The 21,621-nt window shown below is 41.5% G+C and overlaps 2 protein-coding genes across 6 annotated transcripts in view; both read left to right on the forward strand.

Annotated features, from left to right (window-relative positions):
- Positions 1–1,993: 1,993 nt before the first annotated feature.
- Positions 1,994–15,737, forward strand: LOC134538979 (bifunctional coenzyme A synthase). Of its 5 annotated transcripts, none has more exons than XM_063380636.1 (6): positions 1,994–2,099; positions 2,531–3,340; positions 6,320–6,520; positions 8,688–8,942; positions 9,446–9,628; positions 13,164–15,737. In XM_063380636.1, the coding sequence occupies exons 2-6, from the start codon at positions 2,603–2,605 to the stop codon at positions 13,398–13,400; spliced, it is 1,614 nt and encodes a 537-aa protein (XP_063236706.1). In that variant the 5' UTR covers positions 1,994–2,099; positions 2,531–2,602; the 3' UTR covers positions 13,401–15,737. The 5 variants fall into 5 exon arrangements, with proteins under 5 accessions (XP_063236706.1, XP_063236707.1, XP_063236705.1 ...); XM_063380635.1 differs by lacking the exon at positions 1,994–2,099 and adding an exon at positions 2,109–2,423; XM_063380637.1 differs by lacking the exon at positions 1,994–2,099 and having other exon boundaries at positions 2,108–3,340; positions 9,452–9,628.
- Positions 15,738–19,634: 3,897 nt separating this feature from the next.
- Positions 19,635–21,621, forward strand: part of LOC134539021 (putative polypeptide N-acetylgalactosaminyltransferase 9) — a 356,313-nt gene continuing 354,326 nt past the window's right edge. Inside the window, exon 1 of the mRNA XM_063380691.1 lies at positions 19,635–19,884. The gene's annotated coding sequence lies outside the window, so the exon portion shown is untranslated. The remainder of the gene's footprint in view (positions 19,885–21,621) is intronic.

Here is a 21,621-nt window from a genome sequence, read left to right on the forward strand (position 1 = left end):
AGAGCGTACTCCGAGGAGATCACGCCAGTAACGAACCACTCCCCACCCATTGTGCGAGTAGGGGACCAGGTATTCGCACGTGTACACCCGCTATCAGCTGCCCCCCGCAACTACTGCACTGGGGTAGCCCCACTGTGGGGAGGTCCCTACACCTTACAACGGGGGTTAGGTAGGACCACCTACTTGGTACGCCTAGGAGGCAGAAGAGTGAATAAGGTGCACCGGGACGACCTGTGGCTCGCCACCTTACCAGAGGAGAGGATCCCGGGGGAAGAGACCCCGCCGACCCCTGACGCTGACTCGACGCGAGAGGAAAACAGCGAACCGGACCAGACCCCGGCCCGACGCCGACCCAGGCAGGGACAAGCCCGCTCAAGCACCTTCACAAACGCGGCAGTAACCGCTGCGGAACCAAGCACTGACGATTCCTCAAGGACACCGTACACGGAGAAGGGACACAGAGAAGTGAGTGCGGAGGCACCCAGCAGGCTGACAAGTGGGGTAGGGAGTTACCACAGCCAACTGGCAGACGCCACCCATCCTGTCCACGAAGATGGACCCGAGGATGAGTCAGGACAACACCCACGCCGACACAGACACCAGCCAGGCCCCTCTGGAGGAATGTGTACTGGCAACCCCTCAAGGGTAAATCGACTCACCAGCGAACAGCTCCACAAGAGATCAAGGTGCGGCACGACATGGCGAACCACAGGCAACAATGGCATGGCAGGACAGGGGTTCGAGCCTCTTAAACACCCTACCTCGACAACTTCCACAATGTAGCGACACATGGGCGCTGACAATAACAGAGGTGTCACATACCCCAGGGGAGTTTGAAGCGAACGACGACTCCGGCCCGACACCATTGATAACAGGGCCAGATGAGGGTGACCAGAAGGTACCCGAGCACTCAACACACGACCTGCCCGGCATTCCGGAGCGGGAAAGAAGACAGTACCAGTCAACACCGCAACAACGCCCAACGGAAGGAGGAGCCTTCATGCATGTACACCCTGACCTGAAAGAAGCCCCAGGCGGACGACCCCAACGAGCCCACAGACCTCCAGGGTACCTGGCAGACTACGAACTGGGAGCAGAATGCCGGACCTATCAGCTTCAGCCACCAAGCACACCACCAGAGTAGACCTGTTGCCGGAGCTAGGGGTGCCACCATGCGGCGGGGCCAATCGCGGGTAACGCCGGGCTTCTCCAGGGGGGCCGTTTGTCGTCGTCCCGCCGAAGGCCGTAAAGCCCGGCCTCCACCCGCCAGTACTGAACCCTGCTAGCAGAACGCACCCCTAGCCCACCCCCATGCACGGAGATGTGGAGATGATCGGAAGTTCTCCTCTGCCCTTCGCCGCGTAAACCCGTGCTTCACGAGAGCTGCGGCCATGCCATCGTGAACCATATACGCAGCCGCGGATGGGACAGAGTGAGCGTGCGAGTAGTGAATGTGCAAGTAGTGAACAGTGACTCCAGTGAACCAGTGCTTGGTGAGTATTGTTTTCCTGCCGACATAAGCAAAACCACCCATTCACCGCTAGTTGTGGTCCGTACATGTGCACCACCGCCGACGACCCTAGTGGGACACGCGGGGGCGAAACACGCACGACCCACAACGACGAGCTAGCCTGGCGCCTTCCGGGAACACTCAAGCCATAATTCCCCACTAGGATCCACCGGGTCTCGTGCTCTAGACTGCAGGTGACGGCAAGCAGGTTAGAATGGTTTAGTCAAATATAAACAAATCTCCGCCATGTAGGTATGTGAAAATCAGAAAATATGGAGGAAAAAGTGTTTTACGTCAGACTGCCAGTGCTTCATCTATATTCTTTCCTCTAGTATCACCCACTTAAAACACACAACATGTACCCGTATGTAGTTACACTCTATGCCACCAGGTTCGCTGATTTTACTTTTCTTGCGTATTTTACAATTTTTACCAATGTCCCATATTCTCACTATTACAATATTTAAATTTAGTATTATCGAAGTTCTTATTCATTAGATTTTCGTGTTATTTTTAATTAACAACAGGCCAGTCATAAACTCTGATAAACTCAAATATGTTTTTCATATCTGATATCGACGTATAATTGGTAATTTTATCGCTCAATTGTCAAAAATGAACTAGGTTATTTTTATCAGTTGATTGTTAACAAGGGAAAAGAGAATTTTATTTCGGTGGAAGCTGTTGGAAGCATTGTCACCAATTTGTATTTTGTAGGAAGTTTAAATTCTGTTTTGCTTTATATATTTATTTAAATAAATAGGTTAATAAAAATGTGATATTAACATGTTTGTTTTGATATTGTTATATGAAAATTTAATGAGGATTTGATGATAAAAACTAATCTATGTATGCAATAAACCGCGCAAGCAAAATGACTCTGCAAAATTTATCACAGGAGTCGCGAGGGCATGTGAGCAAGGGGTATATGGTTCATGGGTAATGAGAGATTTTTTTGATTGTTTACCTTCATATTTTTTTATGTACCTCATTTGTATTTTGATTTTTCTTTTTCTGTAGCGATCTATTGGATGCCACTCTAGAGGCTGTTCGAGTTGTGACCTTATTTATCTTTATTCGCTGTAAAATAAAATGGGTAAAATCGGCCTGCTTGTGTTGACAAATCCATTGAAAATCACTAGACTATTACCTTCTATCTGCGAGCATGTCAGAGGGACGTTGTACGTCCAGTACTTGCCGCTAGGGTGTGGCAAGAAACTGTCTTACCCGCAGTCCTTGGAGGACAATGTCAAGATACTACATTATAGTAGTGTAATTAACGAAGTATACAGTCACACTGCTACACTTCAAGATCTAGATGTTCGGGTTTTAATGCATTCCTTAAAGCATCCAGAGTCAGGAAACATTCGTACGAAAAAGCCTATTGAAGTTGTAATATTTGATCAAGTTTTCTCGAAGGATGAAATTAATAGGTTTGTAAAAGATTGTGTGTCAACTTCAACTGTTGATTGCAATGTTGTCACGAATGAATTGAACTCTACGCTATTACCTTCTGCGTTAAATTTTGAATCAACGGAAGACTTCAAAACCTACGATAACGTAGTTCTGGGTGGTACGTTTGACGGGCTTCATAATGGCCACAAAATATTGCTGAGTGAAGCAGTTTTGAGATGTAACAAGAGGATAACAGTTGGCGTGACAGATATGGCTATGATCAAGTCTAAGGTACTCTGGGAGTTGATAGAACCGTGCAGCCAGCGAATCAGTTCGGTTGAAGATTTCCTGCAAGATGTTGACCCCAGCCTCCACTACAGTGTTGTTCCCATCGATGATCCATTTGGGCCAACTAAGGAAGACCCTTCATTTGAGGTGAGGTATGTTGGGTAAACGTTCCGTCCCACGTATTCAAGTTGACTCCTTGGACCTGTATGCATCATTGAATTTAATTAACTACATATTATGTTTGCAATTGGACTTTCACCCGGTGGCCTTTTCACTCACTTCTCCCCCTCCCCTCCCTCATCTTTCCCTAGAATTCTCTTCAGATCCTTTGCATCTTTCACCCCTAGCATCTCTTCATCCAGCCCATTCCACTCCCTTACTGTTCTGCCAAGAAAAGTGTTCCAACCCATTTCCGTTCGCCTCCAGTCCCTCTGGAGCTTCCTCCCGTGATCTCTCTGCCCTTCATGCCCACCTCTGTGTATCCTCGTCCCTAGCCACCTCTCTCCCTTTATCACCTTATACAGTCTTACTAACCTTTCCACCCTTCACCTCCCTTGTAATGTGTTCCACCCTAGCTCATTAATCATCTCAGTCGGACTATGCCTTATCAAACTATTCCCCTCTTGCGGTTCCCTTTTCTACCACTTACATGTTGCTTTAATGTTTTAATTTAATACGCCGAAGAATCAGTCTCATTAGAAGTTCTAGGAATAAATATTTTATCAATAGAATGATACGTCATGAAAGGGTGAATGGTGGAATGATAGATTTGCTGGGTAACAGAAAAAAAAATGTAAGTATGGCGTATGTGTTGGACTGGTGGAATAGTGTAATTGTCAAGTTGTTGAAGTAACTAAGTATAAAAACTTCATTTCCTATCGCAAGCCAAAGTACGAGAACACTGGGAGTGTTCACTAAAGGTGGGATTCCTTTGACGCGGCCGGTGACTTTGACCGCGATTGCAGTCGCAGGTTGCCGGGACGGTGTGTTTCATCTGAAACGACCGATGACCGCCATTCGTCAGCGTTTCAGGTGCGTTTCCATTTGTGATAGCATGAATGACACTTAATAATAAATAATAGTTTAAAAAACTACTAAAACACGCTTTATATAGAAAATAAATTTTAATAAATTTGAATTAAAAATAGTGTAAATTTTTTTTATAAATATAAATTAATAATAGTGTAAATAAGAAAATAATGTATTTTATTTAAAAAAAAGTGTGGGGTGCTTTTTAAGATAATATCGAAATGATAAATCCTTCTACTCATATCTGTCAATAAAATATTTATATGTATTGACATCATGTACCCCATGCTTTTTTTTAAATAAAATACATTATTTTCTTATTTACACTATTATTAATTTATATTTATAAAAAAAAATTTACAGTATTCTTAATTCAAATTTATTAAAATTTATTTTCTACTTTTTAGTTTGGTTTATTTATAAAAGTGTTTTTTTTCCCCCTCAATTTCTTCCAGGTAAAAATCCTTAAACTGTAAGTTTTTCTCTCTATCCAAATATGTTTTTTGATATATCATCTGTCAAACTTATCCATATTTTCCGTGTTTGATGTCTTTTATTTAATTTTTACTGACCTTGGCATAGTTTGGAGTATTTGTAACTGCTTGGTGTAGATTTGCAGGTTGGTGTTCGAGTGGAATATCAAAAACCTGCCTATCAGGTGTAGCTATTGAGGTTATGCATATGGTGTTTGATTTCCCATCTGCTGTTGGTTTCACAGCAAAATCGAACCTCAATTTTTCCATGTTTCGTGAAATATTTGCAGAAAATGATGTTTTATAATAATGTTTCACTCTTGGTTAATTGGTAAAATGAAACAAAGACGTAATTGTTTCTGTATTTAACTCTAGAAACAACATTTAAAGCCCTTATTTCAGGGTTTTTTTCCTTCATATTTTTACAAATATAGATAATATTCTCTTCAAGAAAGTATATTGTTCACAATAATCATAACCCACTCTCACTTTTCATGTAATTAAATGTCACAATATTTAGTAGGCTTTGTTTATATCGCGCCAAAGACAAACTGAAAGAAAAGAGTTCGCACATATGCGAAATGGTTTTCTTTACATATATAAATTGTTTCATTTTACCAATAAATTGACAAAAATTTTATTTTGCAAATAAATTAATGGAATAATCTTATCAAATTAGTGTATTGTCATCGGTCCTCGATCAATCTACAAAGTTTCAATGAAATCTGGCCGTTTAAAGTGGGTCAAAATCGCTCCCAAAGGAGTCGGTTACAAACATACAAACAAACATACAAACAAACATACATACAAACAAACATACAGGTGAAGCTAATATAAAGCGTGTAAAAAAACAGATTACTTATAATATGCCTGTTGGAGGAAGAAGACAGCGATGTGTAAAAAAACAGATTACTTATAATATGCCTGTTGAAGGAAGAAGACAGCGATATTTTGTTTACGAAAATGTCGGCCATTTTTCACGAAAGAATGAAAGACAATAATTAGCGTTAGTGAAAGATGACTTGAAGAAAAACTCAACCAATTGTATCCCATACCCAATGACATCAGCCGGAAAGCGGGTTTTGACACTCGGGTATGTAATTAATTTATCACGAGTAAAATTACAATCAATAAATAATTAAAGATAAACATTTTATTCAAAGCAAGGATAGGAAAAATTATAAAAATATATTAAAAAATTAACTGATTGAAGAGTATTACTTATATAATTGCGTTACAACAATTACTGTGTCGATGCATTCAAAAATATCATGTTGCCATTCGACAGTAAACAGTAATGACACACAAGAATACATGTCCACTTGTCGGTGCGACCGCGACCAGACTGCTCCCAGGAGCAGCGTGGTTGGTCGCACTGCACTGCCGCAGGTCGAATACGCCTCGAAGGAATATGACATGTTAAGAACTATTCTGTCGAATACAGTCGCCTGGTCGCAGTCACGTCAAAGGAATTCGACCTTAATTTTGCACGAGCTTTCAGTGAATGCTCCCTGGCATGTTCCCAGGGTACCAGAATATTTTTTTTTTCGACTCTTGCGTGTTGTTGCTTGCCCGTAGAGGGGTTACACACTACACAAGACACCGCGATGTGTGTGGGGCGCAGATGATCGTGGTGAGCGCGGAGACGCAGAGGGGCGGGCTGAAGGTGAACGAGCTGAGAGCGCGGCTCGGCCTGCCGCGGCTCGACGTGCACACGGTGCAGCTGCTGGAGACGGACCGTCCGGCCGAGGAGGAGGAGGAGAAGAAGCTGAGCTCCAGCAACCGCCGGCTGAGGCTGCTCGGCACGCGCCTCAGGACGCCGCCCGTGAGTGCCCCTCCTCCAGGGCGGCGTTCCCCAGCTTCCGGCTCTCAGCGCCGCGTCTTTTGGAGCCCGTCTAGAATAGTCCGAACCTGTGCGTGGTCCGTGTACTTACCCGAATGTGAGTGATGTCACATTGCCTCACCGAAAACTACCCTGTCCACAATTGCGATGTCCGATGTCCGAATGTATTGATATATAAAGTTGTCACCAGAGCGCAGTAAATGTGCCAAACCAAATGATTTTGTTTATTGTTTTGATGCTTTGTAGTTTGAGATTGAACTTATGAAAGTTATGTAAGTTACAAGTGACTAACAACACTTTCCATTTCCTTCCATAACAAAAAACAAACACCACGTTTACAAACGGAAACCGGAAATTCAAATATCGTGAGTGTTCTGTTCTTTTCCTTTGTCGGAAGTACACAGGTTGGGACAAAAAGTTCAAATTGACGAATGTCTTACGGACCAGGCAGGTTCGGACCTTCGCCCACTTGACGCGTGACGTCAGAGGGTCACGTGGACCAATCAGCGACGAGTGTCCTTCGGACACAGTTTAGGACATTGCTAGTGTAGACGGGCCATTAGAAACACGTCATTCCAGCCAGTTATTCAATTTTTTTAAAAATCAGCACTTTGATGAAAAACATAGTGAGCGAGTCTTTCAGCTCAGGCCAGAGACGTGCAACGTCTAACCTCTGTAACGAGCCAAGTCATTTGTACTCATGTTGCAAATACACTTATGATACTAAACTCCGACACCAAATTTAACGTAGAATTCTTTAAAATAATGCATAGCGTGATAAATATATACCCCGAATTGTGTTTTCAACTACATTTCTGGACGCTAATCTCGCGTAGTTTCTGCACCCGCCACAGGAACAGCCATGGTGACTATTGAGTCATTGATTTGCAGAGTGAAATTATAAACTGTTTAATGAAATGACTCCAATGCAAGCTAAAAAGGACTTGAAAAAAAAAACTAAACCCTGGCTTTGAACCTGATTTTGTGCAAGGAATTCTATTAAAAGTATGCCCATGTTAAAAATTCATTAAACAGTTAATAATATAAAGTTTCCCTTTGGCTTTGTGAACTTTGGTTCGCGCCATACACAATAGGTAGCAGCACCGTCTGCTACACGTTTTCGTTCCTTTACTTCCGTCGTATTCATGGGAAAACTCCCACCAAATGCCGTATACCTTAAAGCTGAGATGTTAAAGTCATCTGTTATAAGTAGAGACCTGCAAAATTCGCGGATTCATTCGGTGATAGGCTAGAATTCAAACACATATACCTCTTAGATAATTTTGCTATTGGCTTACTGTTCATCTGGACGAATCTCAACCAGTTATAAACCCCCAACCAAAGAAGGATCGAATCACAGACAAACCAGCTGAGACGACTTACAAGTGGGCAGCCAATGAACTTGCGTTATTTTCCCGAGTGTACAGGGGTATGTGCAGTCTATCCTGAAGGCCATCTAAATAGCGAATTTTGCAGGTCTCTAGTTATAAGGAAGTAAAACATAAAGCAGAAGTATCACCATTGATTTAAATACCAGAGTATAATATATAGGTTTGTTACTTTGGTTTTGTAGATTAGATAGCATAACTTGGGTATATAACGTAACTGGGACAAAAATTTGAACCAGTAAAAAAAAAAATTTGCAAGGAAACTCTTTATACCAGAGATTGAAATGATCCTATACATGATGCGAATGGATATGAAAGGATGTGGGCAGTTTTGTTTGTTTGTTTGGATTCACGTCGCACGCTTGTGCACAGAAGCCTATGTTGGGATCACGGCGGGCTCAGAACCACTTGGGTACCAGCTCGGGCTCACAGCCAGTGTGTGTGTCCTATCCGTAGGGACACCTGTATTTCGCGATTTCACTTCGTGTCAAGGTATTTCACAAAAACACTGTAGCTTCTTTCTAAGGGTCATGGCGAATTGTGAGGGTGCATCAGTACGGTGACCACATTCTCATCGGCCCCGGTCAAGAGCGGGACGACACCTCTCACCGACCTCAGCCAATAACCACAGGAGGAAAGCTACAGTATTTTGTGAAATACCTTGACACGAAATGTATTCGCGAAATAAGGCGTCCCTAGGCACGGTGTAGTCCGTAAGGGGGCGTGCAAGGTCTCGGTGGCGCAGTGGAGTCGTGTTGCAGCCGCGACCAGACCTGCCCGCCCGGCCGTACGTGGTGGGGCTGACGGGCGGCATCGCGAGCGGCAAGTCGTCGCTGAGCGGTCACCTGCGGGCGCTGGGGGCAGGCGTGGTGGAGTGCGACGCCCTCGCGCACGGCCTGTACGCGCCCGGCCGGCCGCTGCACGGTGCCCTGGCGGCAGCGTTCGGCCGCGGCGTCCTGGGGCCGGGCGGCGAGGTGGACCGCAAGGCCCTGGGAGCAGTCGTGTTCCGGGACCAGGTGAGCGCAGCGAGGGGTCCGGACCCGCCGACTTGTACGATCCTGCCGTGATTCGTACGGGTGATTGCGATTCTTACGTTTTTTTACGGGGGAGCGGCATCAATTTTACGCGTTACGTTTCTCTGCCGGCCTGAAATCCTACATCGACTCACCGGGTTAGCGTTTTCAATCTCGTGCCGTAAAATAGTGTACTTGCATCGGTAAATACCACGTATACAGTTTTTTGTACCGTTTTTTAGTTAAGAACAGTGCTGTAAATGTCGAGTACAGTACCGCAGTTTTGTGATGGTTTTTACGGCGAGAAGAAAGGAAGTGCCGATTTTTAACGTGCTGCAAGATTGTTTCGACCGCATTTTAGTGGTAACACAACTGGTGCGTGTAACCGACGTGAAATGCCGCGACCTGTTTACGTAACTTTTCGGAAAAATTTTAAAATCTCGCTGATGAGCAGCTTTGCGAGTCGGCAGGTCTGTGGGGTGGCGACGCGGGGCGCGTGTCCCCAGGGGCAGCTGGCGCGGCTGAACGTGCTGGTGTGGCCCGAGCTGAGGACGGCGGCGCGGCGGCGGGCGGAGGAGCTGAGCGGCGCGGGGCACCGCGTGGTTGTGGTGGAGGCCGCGGTGCTGCTACAGGCGGGCTGGGAGGCCGACTGCCACGAGGTGTGGGGCTGCATCGTGTCCCCGGAGGAGGTGGGTGGCCCTGCCGTGCACATTGTTACTTTTGAATATATATACTGTATAGAAGTCGCGAGTGGATAGGATTTACTCTACGTTTTTCAGGAGCGCATGATGAGCAGCTTGGGAACTTCACCGCTGCATTGCGCTGCCGTAACGCCCCGTATCGTCTTAAGTTGTTATTTGCACGTTAAGAGTGCAGCACTGTCGCCCGCTGTCATTCCCCTGCACCCCCTCACCTATCATTCACTGCAGCTCAAGGTCGTTCAACGGGAGGGGAAGGAGTGTTTGAAGAGTTCGACACTTGCCCGCTAGGGACCACCACAAGTCGATGCCCTAGAGATGGTGGCGATTGCAGCGGTGAATTAACCAACTACCTCAAAACCGTATTAGAAATTTTAACCTGGGCTGGCGACTTCTATACAGTATATATATTCAAAGTTATTACTAAACATATCTTTAAAACTGAGAACCATCAAGTATAAATAATGCATAGAGACCGGAAAAATTCGCGGATTCATTTCGCGATAGTCTAGAATCCAAAAACGTTTGCCTTTATACCGCATCAGTGATTGGGCCACAGTTTATCTGAATGACACTCGGGCCAATGAAAAACCTTCAACTAAAGAAGTATTGAATCACTAGCGTCCCAGCTAAACAGGTGTCACGAGTCAGTAGCCAATGAGCTGGTGTAATTTCCCCGCGTGCATAGAGGATCATGGAGTCTGTCCTACAGGTCATTGAAATCGCGAATTTTTCCGGTCCCTAATAATGCATGTTGTTATTGCCCTATAAATATATATCTTTTTATGTTAACGGCTTGTCGACAGCAAGTGATAGTCATAGCAGATCATATTGGCAAGGAATCGGCTTTGTACTGAAATAATGAACCATTCCAGTATTTACCTAGAGTAATGGAAAACATAATCAGGATGGCCATACAGTAATTTTAACCTGGTTCCTCTGGAAGACAATTCCAATTATTTTTTGTTTGTATTGTGGCCTTTACTAATTAATACAAAACCTATTGAAAAATAATGTTTATTTAGTAAAAATTAAGAATATATTCTTGTAAATAAATTTAAATAAGATTTACTAAAATACTAGTATTTTTAATTATTTTTCAATCAGATTGTTATAATACTGAATATCACCAAACTCAAAATGCATCAGTGCATAAAGGATGTGTTTAGCTTTCAAAAGTAATTAAAAACACAAATTTTAGAAGGTGTATGGAAAGTACTTTATAAATAGCAAATAGTTTTTTGTGAATACTACTGGAAATAGAGTCCTTTATCGTAACTGTTGCATGTTTCTAACTTAAATTTGTAAAATCTGCATAAATAAATAAAATCCAATGAAATTTATTTGCACTTCTACTTTAAGGGGAAATTTTCCAATAAAAATGTGATGAGTACTTTATAGAGATTTATTTGTATATATTTTTGTTAGGTAGAATTACGAAATAAATGGAATATAATTACTATGTTTACCTCTTTTTTATTATATGATACAGTATGTCCATAAAAGAATGTCCCAATTTCAATGATATATTATAAAAGTTTAAATTGAACTATTAACAAATCATACATTAAAATTTATGGTAAACTAACCTAGTTTTTCTTTCAAATGTTCAATATGTGCACCTTTAATTAATTTTCACACATCCAACCTAAGGTCCCATTCTTCCCACACTTGGATTAATGAGTCCAGAGTAATGGAAGCAATAGCCTCTTCAATTCTGTGTCTCAACCCTGGCAAATCATTAGGTAGACACGATCTTCTATAAAGCCCCAAAGGCAAAAAATTGCATGGCGTTGTGTCAGGGGAAGGTGGAGGCCAGCGGAAAAGAGTTCTGTTGTCTCGACCATTACAACGTCAGGGACTGGATGTTCAACCACTTTTGCACATAGAGATTCCAATGTGGAGGGGCTCCATCCTATTGCCAACTAAAGTTTAAGGGTTCATATTCTACTAGTTGGGGAAAGATTCAATTTTTCAGCATATCCAGATAAGCAAATGAGAAAACCACAAAGCAGTACTCTCGCACGCGCTTATCTAAGACTGTTAGAGTTATTGTGACCATGAACCAACACTACAACGCTTACATTTGATGCTATTAAAATTCATAAGTGGGACATTCTTTTATGGACATACTGTATTTGAAAGAGTAATTATAGTAAACTAGCGACCCGCCCCGGCTTCGCACGGGTGCAATGCTGATACTAAATATACTAATTATAAATACAGTTAACTCCCTATTATCCGCGGGCGGATGATCCGCGGTGCGCATGCTACGAAAAAATACAGCACATATGTAATTCTGTATTTTATTACAAGTGAGCAAATTTGAACTCTACTGACGAGTGTATTGTGTGAAGTATACAGTAAAACGCCACAGGCCTTCTCGGAAATCACTCAGTAAGCTGGCATGCGTTGTTATTTTTGTTTCTGTCGCACTTTGTTTCTAGTCTTATAGTTGAACACTTTTATGTTTACATTATTGAAATGTATTGTATGTTAATTACTCAGTAAAATACAAAAAATTTAGCATCATTTAAAATTTTTTACTTTAATTGTAACTTTTATTGTACATAAATGTTTAGATTTTTAAGTTGAAATTAATGTTTCCATTTTGGTTTCCCATTTTCGGCTCTTTTGCGGATTATTTGCTATTTTCACTATCCGCGGTGGCCCTGCCACTTAATTTCGCGCATAATCGGGAGTTTAGGTACTGTATAGACTAAAAAGTAAAAACAAAAGATACCTATTCTATTCAGTTCTTTTTTGAACTTAAATACCTTACCTTAAACTACGATTTTCGATAATTAAATAAAAAAATATTTTACTTACTATTCGTTCGACTTAAAACAAAAGATAATCAACTATTAATCAACAACATGATCCATCTCGTAGGGTTCAGCCAGCATTTGCAATGCAAGCGCAAAAAAAAAAAGTTTTATTTACGACATCATATTAAAAACCTCTAAAATTATCAATGTTTCTGTATTATATTATGCATGTATTATACATATAAACCTTCCTCTTGAATCACTCTATCTATTTAAAAAAAAAGCGTCAAAATCCTTTGCGTAGTTTTAAAGATCTAAGCATACATAGGGACAGACCAGGGGCGCAATAACAGGGGGGGGGGGGGGGGGGGTAGATATTTTGCACCCCTCCTCCTCTGAAACCTTGAAATGGGGGCAAAGAAAGTGCTGTGTAATCAATTTTTAGATAATAAAACTGCTTAAATAGCACCATTTTCCACCTTGAAATACAAATATTCCCGGGGGAGGTCCCCCGGACCCCCTGCTTCAATAGGGGGGATCGATGATTCTTTATAAAAAGGTATGTTGCCCCCCCCCCCCCCCTTTTGAAAATTTAGTTGTTGTGCCCCTGGGACAGACAGACGGCGAGAAGCGACTTTGTTTTATAATATGTAGTGATATTTGATCTGCAGTCCGCTGAGACACCCTCGTACTCTTGTCGCGTGGCGCTGACGGGTCCTGTGAGTTGTGAGTGTTGAGTGTTGTTTGTGGGGTCGCAGGCAGTGCGCCGGCTGAGGGAGCGTGACGGCCTGACGGAGGAGGAGGCGTGCCGGAGGCTGGCTGCACAGCCGAGCAACACGGAGGTGGTGGCACGCTCGCACGTGGTGTTCAGCCCCGCCTGGTCCGTGGCCTTCACGCGAACACAGGCGCAGCGGGCCTGGGCGCAGCTGCTCCGAGAGCAGCCGTCCCTCGCTAGCCCGCCTCCCGGGGGGAGAACAACAACAACACAACAGTAGAAGAAACGTTAAAACGTTAAAAAAGGAAAGGAAAATATCTGTCCGAATTCTGCTGGAAAGTCGGGGAACATTGTTACGAGCGGGGAAAGCTGGTTCGGTTAATCAACGATGTTCCCACGACTAATGGCATAGTTGGGGAAGGGGAAGAGGGGTAGCGAGAAGGCGCGTAGCGGTAACGAAGGGATGCGCGCTATTTGCCAAGCGCGCAGTCTCCCTCGTGACAATATTATTTGAAATCTGGGGGGGAAAGACTTTTTATAAATCTTGTTCAGTAGAGACAAGATTTTATGATTTTATTTTCAGGCCAATTTCCTTTTTAAAACGGAATGTTTTCCGTTTTTTTTTTATATGAAGTGTGCTGATTAAAAATGACACCATATTACTGAACAAATATGATACTTAAATGTTCCACGGTACTGATTTATTTCCAAAACAGTGTTGTCGTTTAGACTGATACGGGATGCACTTTTTTCAATATAATGATTGGTAATACGCTTATCTAATTTTTGGAATAAATAAATTAAATCTGTTGAAGTATTTCTTTTTTTGAAAAATTGTCTAAGGTCATTATGTAAAAATGTGCAACTAATTACAGTTGCAAGATTTAAAAAAAAAGTAAACTTTTCCAAGTTCTTTTTATTAAATTGTGGTACAAAGTCATGCTAAATAAATTTTTTTAATATAATATTTAAAAGTTTAGGTATTCTGTCATTACAGTTAAGTGTTAATTGAAAATGCTGATAAGTTTCATGATTTTAATTGCATTTCTGTGCTTTGTGGTGTATGGACATGCTTTTCGGTTTTATCGTAGTTCACCGTTTATCCTTGTCCCTACCAGGGACGTCGGAACGTTTTCATGAGTGGGGGGGCAAAAAGATGTATCACACTTACCTCAGACCTAGAGCGGGGGGGTCCGGAGGCCCTCCCCTGGAAAAATTTGGAATTTTAGATGCAAAATTGTGCTATTTAATGAGTTACCGAACCACAATATTAAATATACCATTCCAAGAATTTGATGACGTAGTATGTATTAAATACTACTCTGACAGTAGATGCAGTACAATTTAAATAAAATACCATCTAGGAATTTGCAATCATTTTACAGTATATTGACATTCATAAATTTGATTTTATAATCAATGTGATCACCAATGCAACGTTTGTAACTACTGGTTGAGAACAATACTACTAGGACCAAACATTTATTCTGGGAAAAGGAGGGGGGGCGAAATGCTACTCTCGCCCCCCCATGCACAACAGCACGGGGGCGACTCGCCCCTGCTCCCCCCCACCCCCCTGTTTCGACGTCCCTGGTCCCTACTTATAAGTGGATTACAAACAAAAACCTACAATTTTTTTTAAGATTGTACTGAGGAAATATATTTAAAAATGAGGTATACTAAAATTACATATAGTAATGATACTACAGACTTTGAAAAGGTTAGTAAATGAAAACCCAAAAAAATAAATGTGTCGGAGGTATCAGGGGTGGAAAAGCCACTATGTTCAACATGATGGCTGCCCTGTGGTCAGTTTAAGTTTATTTTTGTTGTGTTTTTTAATATCCCTGTCTTGAAATATGTACCACTATTGTTATATATTTATTTTATTGTATTGATTACCACTGTGGCTATTTAAAAGGAGTATTGACATTGTGATGATGATTTTAGGACTTAATGCTAAATCTGTCTGTTGCAACTACAGTGGTGGGTACATAGTATTCATATCGTAAGGGTGTTATTTTTTAAAAACAATCATTACTGTGTGTGCTCAAATAGAAGACTGTCTCCCATGCAATAATAATAGTGCCAAAAACTTTGCTTTGTTCCCAACTGTTCCTGAAAGGCACTTTGATATTTTGTGTAAATTTTATTTTATGCTGTTTTATTGTATGTGAATTTGGGAAAAACAGTTCCAAGCGAGGGGTGAAATGTGTAATTATTTTTCAGTTAAGGCACGGGTAACAATAATTTAAGACGGTTTCGGTTCAAGTTTATCTGTGTTTGTGGATACTTGGGGAAAGTGTGTCATATAATTGTTGCATGCAGAATAGAAAAATAGTTGTTTATACAGAGAAGTTTGTAAACTACATTGTGAAGGTTGATTGTTTTTAATTTTACTGTACTAACATATAAAATAGGTCAATTTTACCATTTGAAATATTCCAAATGCAATGGGAAAAATAATTGTATAACATTTATTTTATGTTTTTATGGGTATTAATTACCTGATGTTACTGTTTCTAAGATGTTACGTTACTGATGATTGTTATGTGCCGCCCTTAGAACTATCATGTAAGGCTGTGGTAATAAATAATTTTAATTATTGTTACATAAAGCAAGCATGTTTCATTTTGTTTAATTTTAATCTTCTGGAAAGAGTGCTCAGAGCACTTGTTTCCTGCCATAGGCAATCCGGGTTCAATTCCCGGTTTGATCAAACGTAGTTTTTCCGCAGGTGGCAGACATGGTAGATGCCGTGGGTTGATTGGTTTTGTCGAGGCACTTGTCTCATACCTTCCATCTATCTCCAACGACTAGAGGTTCGTAAAAATGATTTTATTAATTACAAAAGAAATCCTCACTTAAATAACACCTCTGAAAATCTTAGACGTGAAAATAAAGGTGTTGCAGTAAAACCATATATATATGTTAGTAAAATATTACATATAATAAAATTGATGAGTACGCTCTGAAAAGGTAATTATGCAGCACTCATGAATGTTGGGTATAGTATGTCTATGGTGGGAGCAGATATCTATTGTTATTGAATGGCTCAGTTACTTTGACTTATAATGTTCGTGTAGGGATTTGTTTATTGTTGTTCGTTACAGATTTGTATTTCTTTATCATGTGGGGTTTTAGATACTGTTTATCATGTAGAAATTTATAAATAATATTGTTCATGTGGAGTTGTATACACTTTACAACTGGTAATTAGGTATGTATGTGTTTTATATACATTCTAAGGTTTTGTGTATGTCTGTGTGTATGTGTATACAAACATGCACGTAGATACACACACACACACACGTGTCATGAGATATGTAGGTCAGGTCCGTTGCTGACTCTGCAAGGCTACGCCTCGCGTTATCATTACTCAAGGCCGCAGGAACCGGCAGAGGACGTGCTTCGTGTTATCATTTAGCAGTTCAACATTATTCAGCAGTTGACAGTCTAGGTTTCAGAACAAAAATAATGTTGTGGTGATAGTTTAACTTTAATCCTCAATCTTGTCTAAATTGTTTTTTAATACATTGTTTTAACTGCTTAAACAAAGAAAGTTTTAAATTGAATGAGGAAGATTTTTTTGTTTCGCTTTGTGATAAAGAAGTGCTATGGTTCATCTTCAACTATTGCAGCGAAAACATGGCGAAACATTATACACAGGAGACTTTTTTTTTGGAAGTTGGAAATAAAATTAAGTGCAAACATTGTAATAAATTTTGATGTGCATTTTTTCGCACTTTATATTTGATTTTTTAAACACAGGCTTTAGAGTCGAATTTTGGTTTTTTTTTTTGTCCCTAAAGACTAACAATTTTGCTGTTTTGGCGCTAATTGAAGTTGTTTTTGGTGTTATATCGCGATTTGTGAAATTTCCTTGTGCCTACCGATGACCTCGGTGTTTATAATGATCTCTCGGAAAGGGTTGGGTTGTTGGGGTGCAGGAGCGGAAGGTAAAGTGGAGGGGGAAAACAGGCGATGACCCTGCCGCGAAGACGAGATGAGACGAGACGAGACCCTGTGTTGCTCCCGACGAGCTGGCTAATTAATATGCCGTCTTAATTAGCAGTGGCGCGCGCTGATCAGTCAACAGTGCCAGGCGCTGTGCGTCAGCCTGCAAGTAATACTCTCAGTAGTTGACGTGGAGTCGTGCAAGAGAGAGAGAAAGTCACGATTATTAACGTTTACTAGCAACACGCAATCCTGTTGGACGTTATAATTGGATGGATTTCCTTTCTCCCCCTACCCCTTCCCCTTCCAAGCGTGTTGCTGGCCCGGGAGGGGGGGGGGAGGGGGGTGGTGGTTAATGAGAGAGAGTGCAAGGAAAATCTTTATATTTATTTATTGTTTTTCTTACGACCAAGCTCTGAAAATAATTTGTACAGTTCTAAAGCAACGAAACAGGCTTTTAGTAATTTTTCCAAAAAACATCCTTTGTTCAGGAGTTTGTTGATAGGGAGCCGAGACCCTCTGTATATAACATGGATGCCAACCTTGCTTGGACTTCAATGGAGATGAAACCTTGTTTGGCGATTCATCTGCATTTACCTTCCGTAATGACAGTTTCTTTTTCAGAGAAGGGCATACCTACAGCTGAAACCCGCTCCCCACCTTCATTATTTTTCCCAGGACAGCTGCAGTAAATGCTTGGTTTTAATAATTTAATTAATTTGTTACTTTATGGTGATGTTTGGGCTGAATATATATTGGTGCACCATTTTCTGTGTTGTTTTCTTTTGGGGCTACAGCCTTGCCCCGATTTACAAATCGGCGAAGCGGGAATTTTGCCAGAGCGCCAGTTTTAGAGGAGGGATGATTTGATGCGGAAAAAATAATTTTTTTGATGCTCAAAAATGTTAGGTGTTAGACCAAATACTTTAGAAATAGCTTTTAAACTAGTTTAAAATATACTGTATACTATAACTTGTGTTTTACTATGGTAGTTATTACAGTCGTGTAAAACTGCAACAACCAAGTATCTAATTTCTTTGGTTTTAATGCTAATTATAAATTGTCAAAAGAAGCCCTGGGAAAAAAAAAAATCATCTGTTTTTATGACCAAGTGTGATGTTTTTTCGTTGGTTTCGTGTGGCGGTTTTGTATTCTTAGCATAATTTATAAACCTGGTCAAAGTAGCTGTGTCGCCAGACATGGATAAACAAGAGAGGACAGACAAGGCTTATGCCCTGGGACCCACATTTGGGGTGGAGGGGGGGAGTGGCAGAGTAATTTTTACTATAGATCAGGGGTTCTCAACATTTTAGCAACTGCATACCATCTGACATTTTTAGAAACATAGGTGTACCACTAGGCCTACTTAATATTTTAGTTTCAGATATTAATAAATAAGCTATGGTTATTTTTTTTTTTAATTTAGGAAGAAAAATAAAATGTCTATTGGAAACTGGCAGTTTTACTTATAACACAACTCTGAAAACAAGCAATTATATACATTAATTCAAATTGAACAAAATTGCAAACAAAAAAAATTTAGACAATTATTTCAGATTGTGTCAAAAAATCAAGATTTATATATAAAAAAAAATTTAGCGGGAAAGTTATTTGTTTGTCCATGGAACTTAACTTGACAGCATTTGATTGCGTACCACCTGCAACATTGCCATGAACCACTTACCACCGGTTGACAGACCCTGCTATAGATATTTACTTGAATATTGTAGTGTTGTTATAAAAAACAACAATGTTAGAGGACAGATGAACTGAATTATTATTATTATTTATTTTTTATTATTATTATTATTATTATTGAAAGATACATACGTGTATATTGTCATAATTATATTAAAATAATATGTATTTTTGCATATTACATAGTTGCGATGTAGGTATTTTAAAAAAAGACTGAAAATAAATCAATTTTTTTACCATTTAAGTTGAATCAAAAATATTTGGTGTATTGGAATTAATGTGTGGTGGTGATATGATGCGTTCTCGGGAAAGGTTTTGGTTTGTTTGGTTTGAAAAAAAAAAACTGCCAAGATGAGTTCTATTGCGGGTGGAAACTAGTCCAGTTACGTTTCTGGTGCCAGATAGCGCCGCATAATTGTTGTTACTACTGTAGCTCACATGCTACACGCGCTCATACACGATTAAACTGTTGCTGCATAAAAAAAAAAGCCCTACGGCACGCATCCAAGTTAAGCAGGACCAGATGTAAAGCGACACGGCGCGACGACTTCGTAAAGTATTTTAATTACGTTATTTCTTCCCAAATTCTTGAAATCAAGTTTTCGGGAAACTCCTCCGAAGATGCATTTTTATAAAATAGGTCTTTCCTGTATTGAACTGCGTCCATCTCCATGCTCAAAAATTAAAAAAGAAAGAAGAAAAAAAGCCGTTAACTAGCCGGTTATAAAAACACCACGGCATGCTTTTGTTGACAATATAATTAAACTCGCGCATGCGCAGAACGCTGCAGCCACCAGACGGTCTGCTCGCGAGTCGCGACAAGTTGGAGCAGTCGCGTCGCCTCCTTTCCGGTCGCCACAGTTTTGTAGCGTCGTACCGCGTCTGATCCCGTGTGCGTCGCTCTTGTGTTGATACGTGAAGGTCAACTGCCGTCAGACAAAGTGTCACGTGGGGTCGTGCCCCGTTCAGTGCGCGCCCAGCAGTTAGGCCCCGTTCAACAACGGCACGAAAACGGTAGCGGATCTTCCGGAACATTCCACCGTCGCGTCTGCTGCTTCCACAATGCAAGGGAACGCGACATCTGACAACCAAGGAGTTCGAATTTCAAGGTAAGATACAATTAATTTAATTTTAAAAATAAATATATTATGCTACCAGATTATGACAGAAATTACATAAACTACTAAGTAACAATAGAACACTATATATTCTTGTACTTGAAACTTTTTTTTTACGTATTTAGAACTTAAACAAACATGGCTGCCGCCACAGCCGAGTCGCACGGAGCAACAATTACTACCGAGCTAGTCCATGCTGGTCCGTCTCCGTTTCCGCGCCATTGTTGAACGAGCCTTAGGAGAGGGGGAGGTTGGGCGTGGCCAAACAGAATTGCACGTGTCGATTCAAAGTGTCCTGACGAGAGTTCAGTCTGCCTCCCGGGGCAGGCACCGAGGACGTTAAGAAAGATTTTGAAACAATTTGAAGATGTGAACATATTAAAAAAAAAAAAAAAAACTGGTCGGTGATTGCTAGAGACCGGAAAAATTCACGATTTCAATGACTTGTAGGTTATACTCCATGATCCTCTATGCACGCGGGAAAATTACATCTCATTGGCTTACTGACTCGTGACACCTGTTAAACTGGGACGCCAGTGATTCTATGCATCGTTTGTTGAAGGTTTTTCCATTGGCCGAGTGTCATTCTGATTAACTGTGGCCCAATCACTGATGCGGTAAAAGGGCAAACGTTTTAGGATACTAGACTATCACGAAATGAATCCGCGATTTTTTTTCCGGTCTCTAGTGATTGCGATACACCAAAGGGCACCACACACTGGCGAGCCACTAGTGCGTGGGATATCACTAGAGACCGGAAAAATTCGCGAGTTCATTTCGCAATAGGCTAAAATACAAATAGTTATACCTCAATGCAACCTCTGTTATTGGCTCACAACTCACCTGGATGACTCTGGGCCAATGAGAAACACCCAGCCAAAGCTGTATCGAATCACAGGCTGCTACGTTGGGACGTCTCACAACACAGCAGCCAATGAGTGGGTGACATTTGACCGAGTGTGCGTAGAACTATGGAGTTCATCCTGCAGGTCATTGAACCCGCGAATTTTTCCGGTCCCTAGATATCACGGGCCAAGCCAGGTCCCGCACTTCTACCTGTCCGGCTCGGCTCGGCTCGGCTCGGCTCGGCTCGGCTCGTCTCGTGTATGGCGCATGGACGCATCGGGCTCGTGCCTCGACACGTGTCAGCTGCTGAGCTGACGCGAAGCCAGTTGGGCGCGCATGTTCGCGAACCATTGCTGACTCAAAAATATTCACGAGCCCTGATTTTTAGACAGCAAAATTATCGAGGAGTACCCGCGTCTGTGGCATGTTCTGAGTGCGGACTGTTCCCAAAAGGTTAAAGAGGCTTTAATAGTCATGAGGGCTATCATTCCTAATAAAATTAAAAAAAGCCGTATAAGTGAATCTCTCCCTGGTTAGTAACCAATTCTTTGCGCACGTTTCCCTTTTCTTCCGCTCGTTGTTCATAGATGCACCAAACTTATCTAACACCGTTACCGCCGCTGCAGCTTGCTTCGAAAGACTCATCTCGCAGCTTCGGTTGTGAGCCATACCCGTACAAGTGTGTGGTGAAAGATCGTCGAATTCGGCTCGGCGGAAGACTGCCTCGCGATGGCTCGTTTGTGTCCGTACACGAAGACAATACTGCTTCAAGTATTTTAAAACGTGCCGTAATTGGTGCAAAGCTTCTTTTTTTTCTAACATCCGATGGGCTTTATAAAAAGACATTTACATAACATAATAATTTTATTGCCAAAAGTTAAG

This window comes from Bacillus rossius, chromosome 14 (assembly GCF_032445375.1).
Source record: "Bacillus rossius redtenbacheri isolate Brsri chromosome 14, Brsri_v3, whole genome shotgun sequence".
NCBI classification, from domain to species: domain Eukaryota; kingdom Metazoa; phylum Arthropoda; class Insecta; order Phasmatodea; family Bacillidae; genus Bacillus; species Bacillus rossius.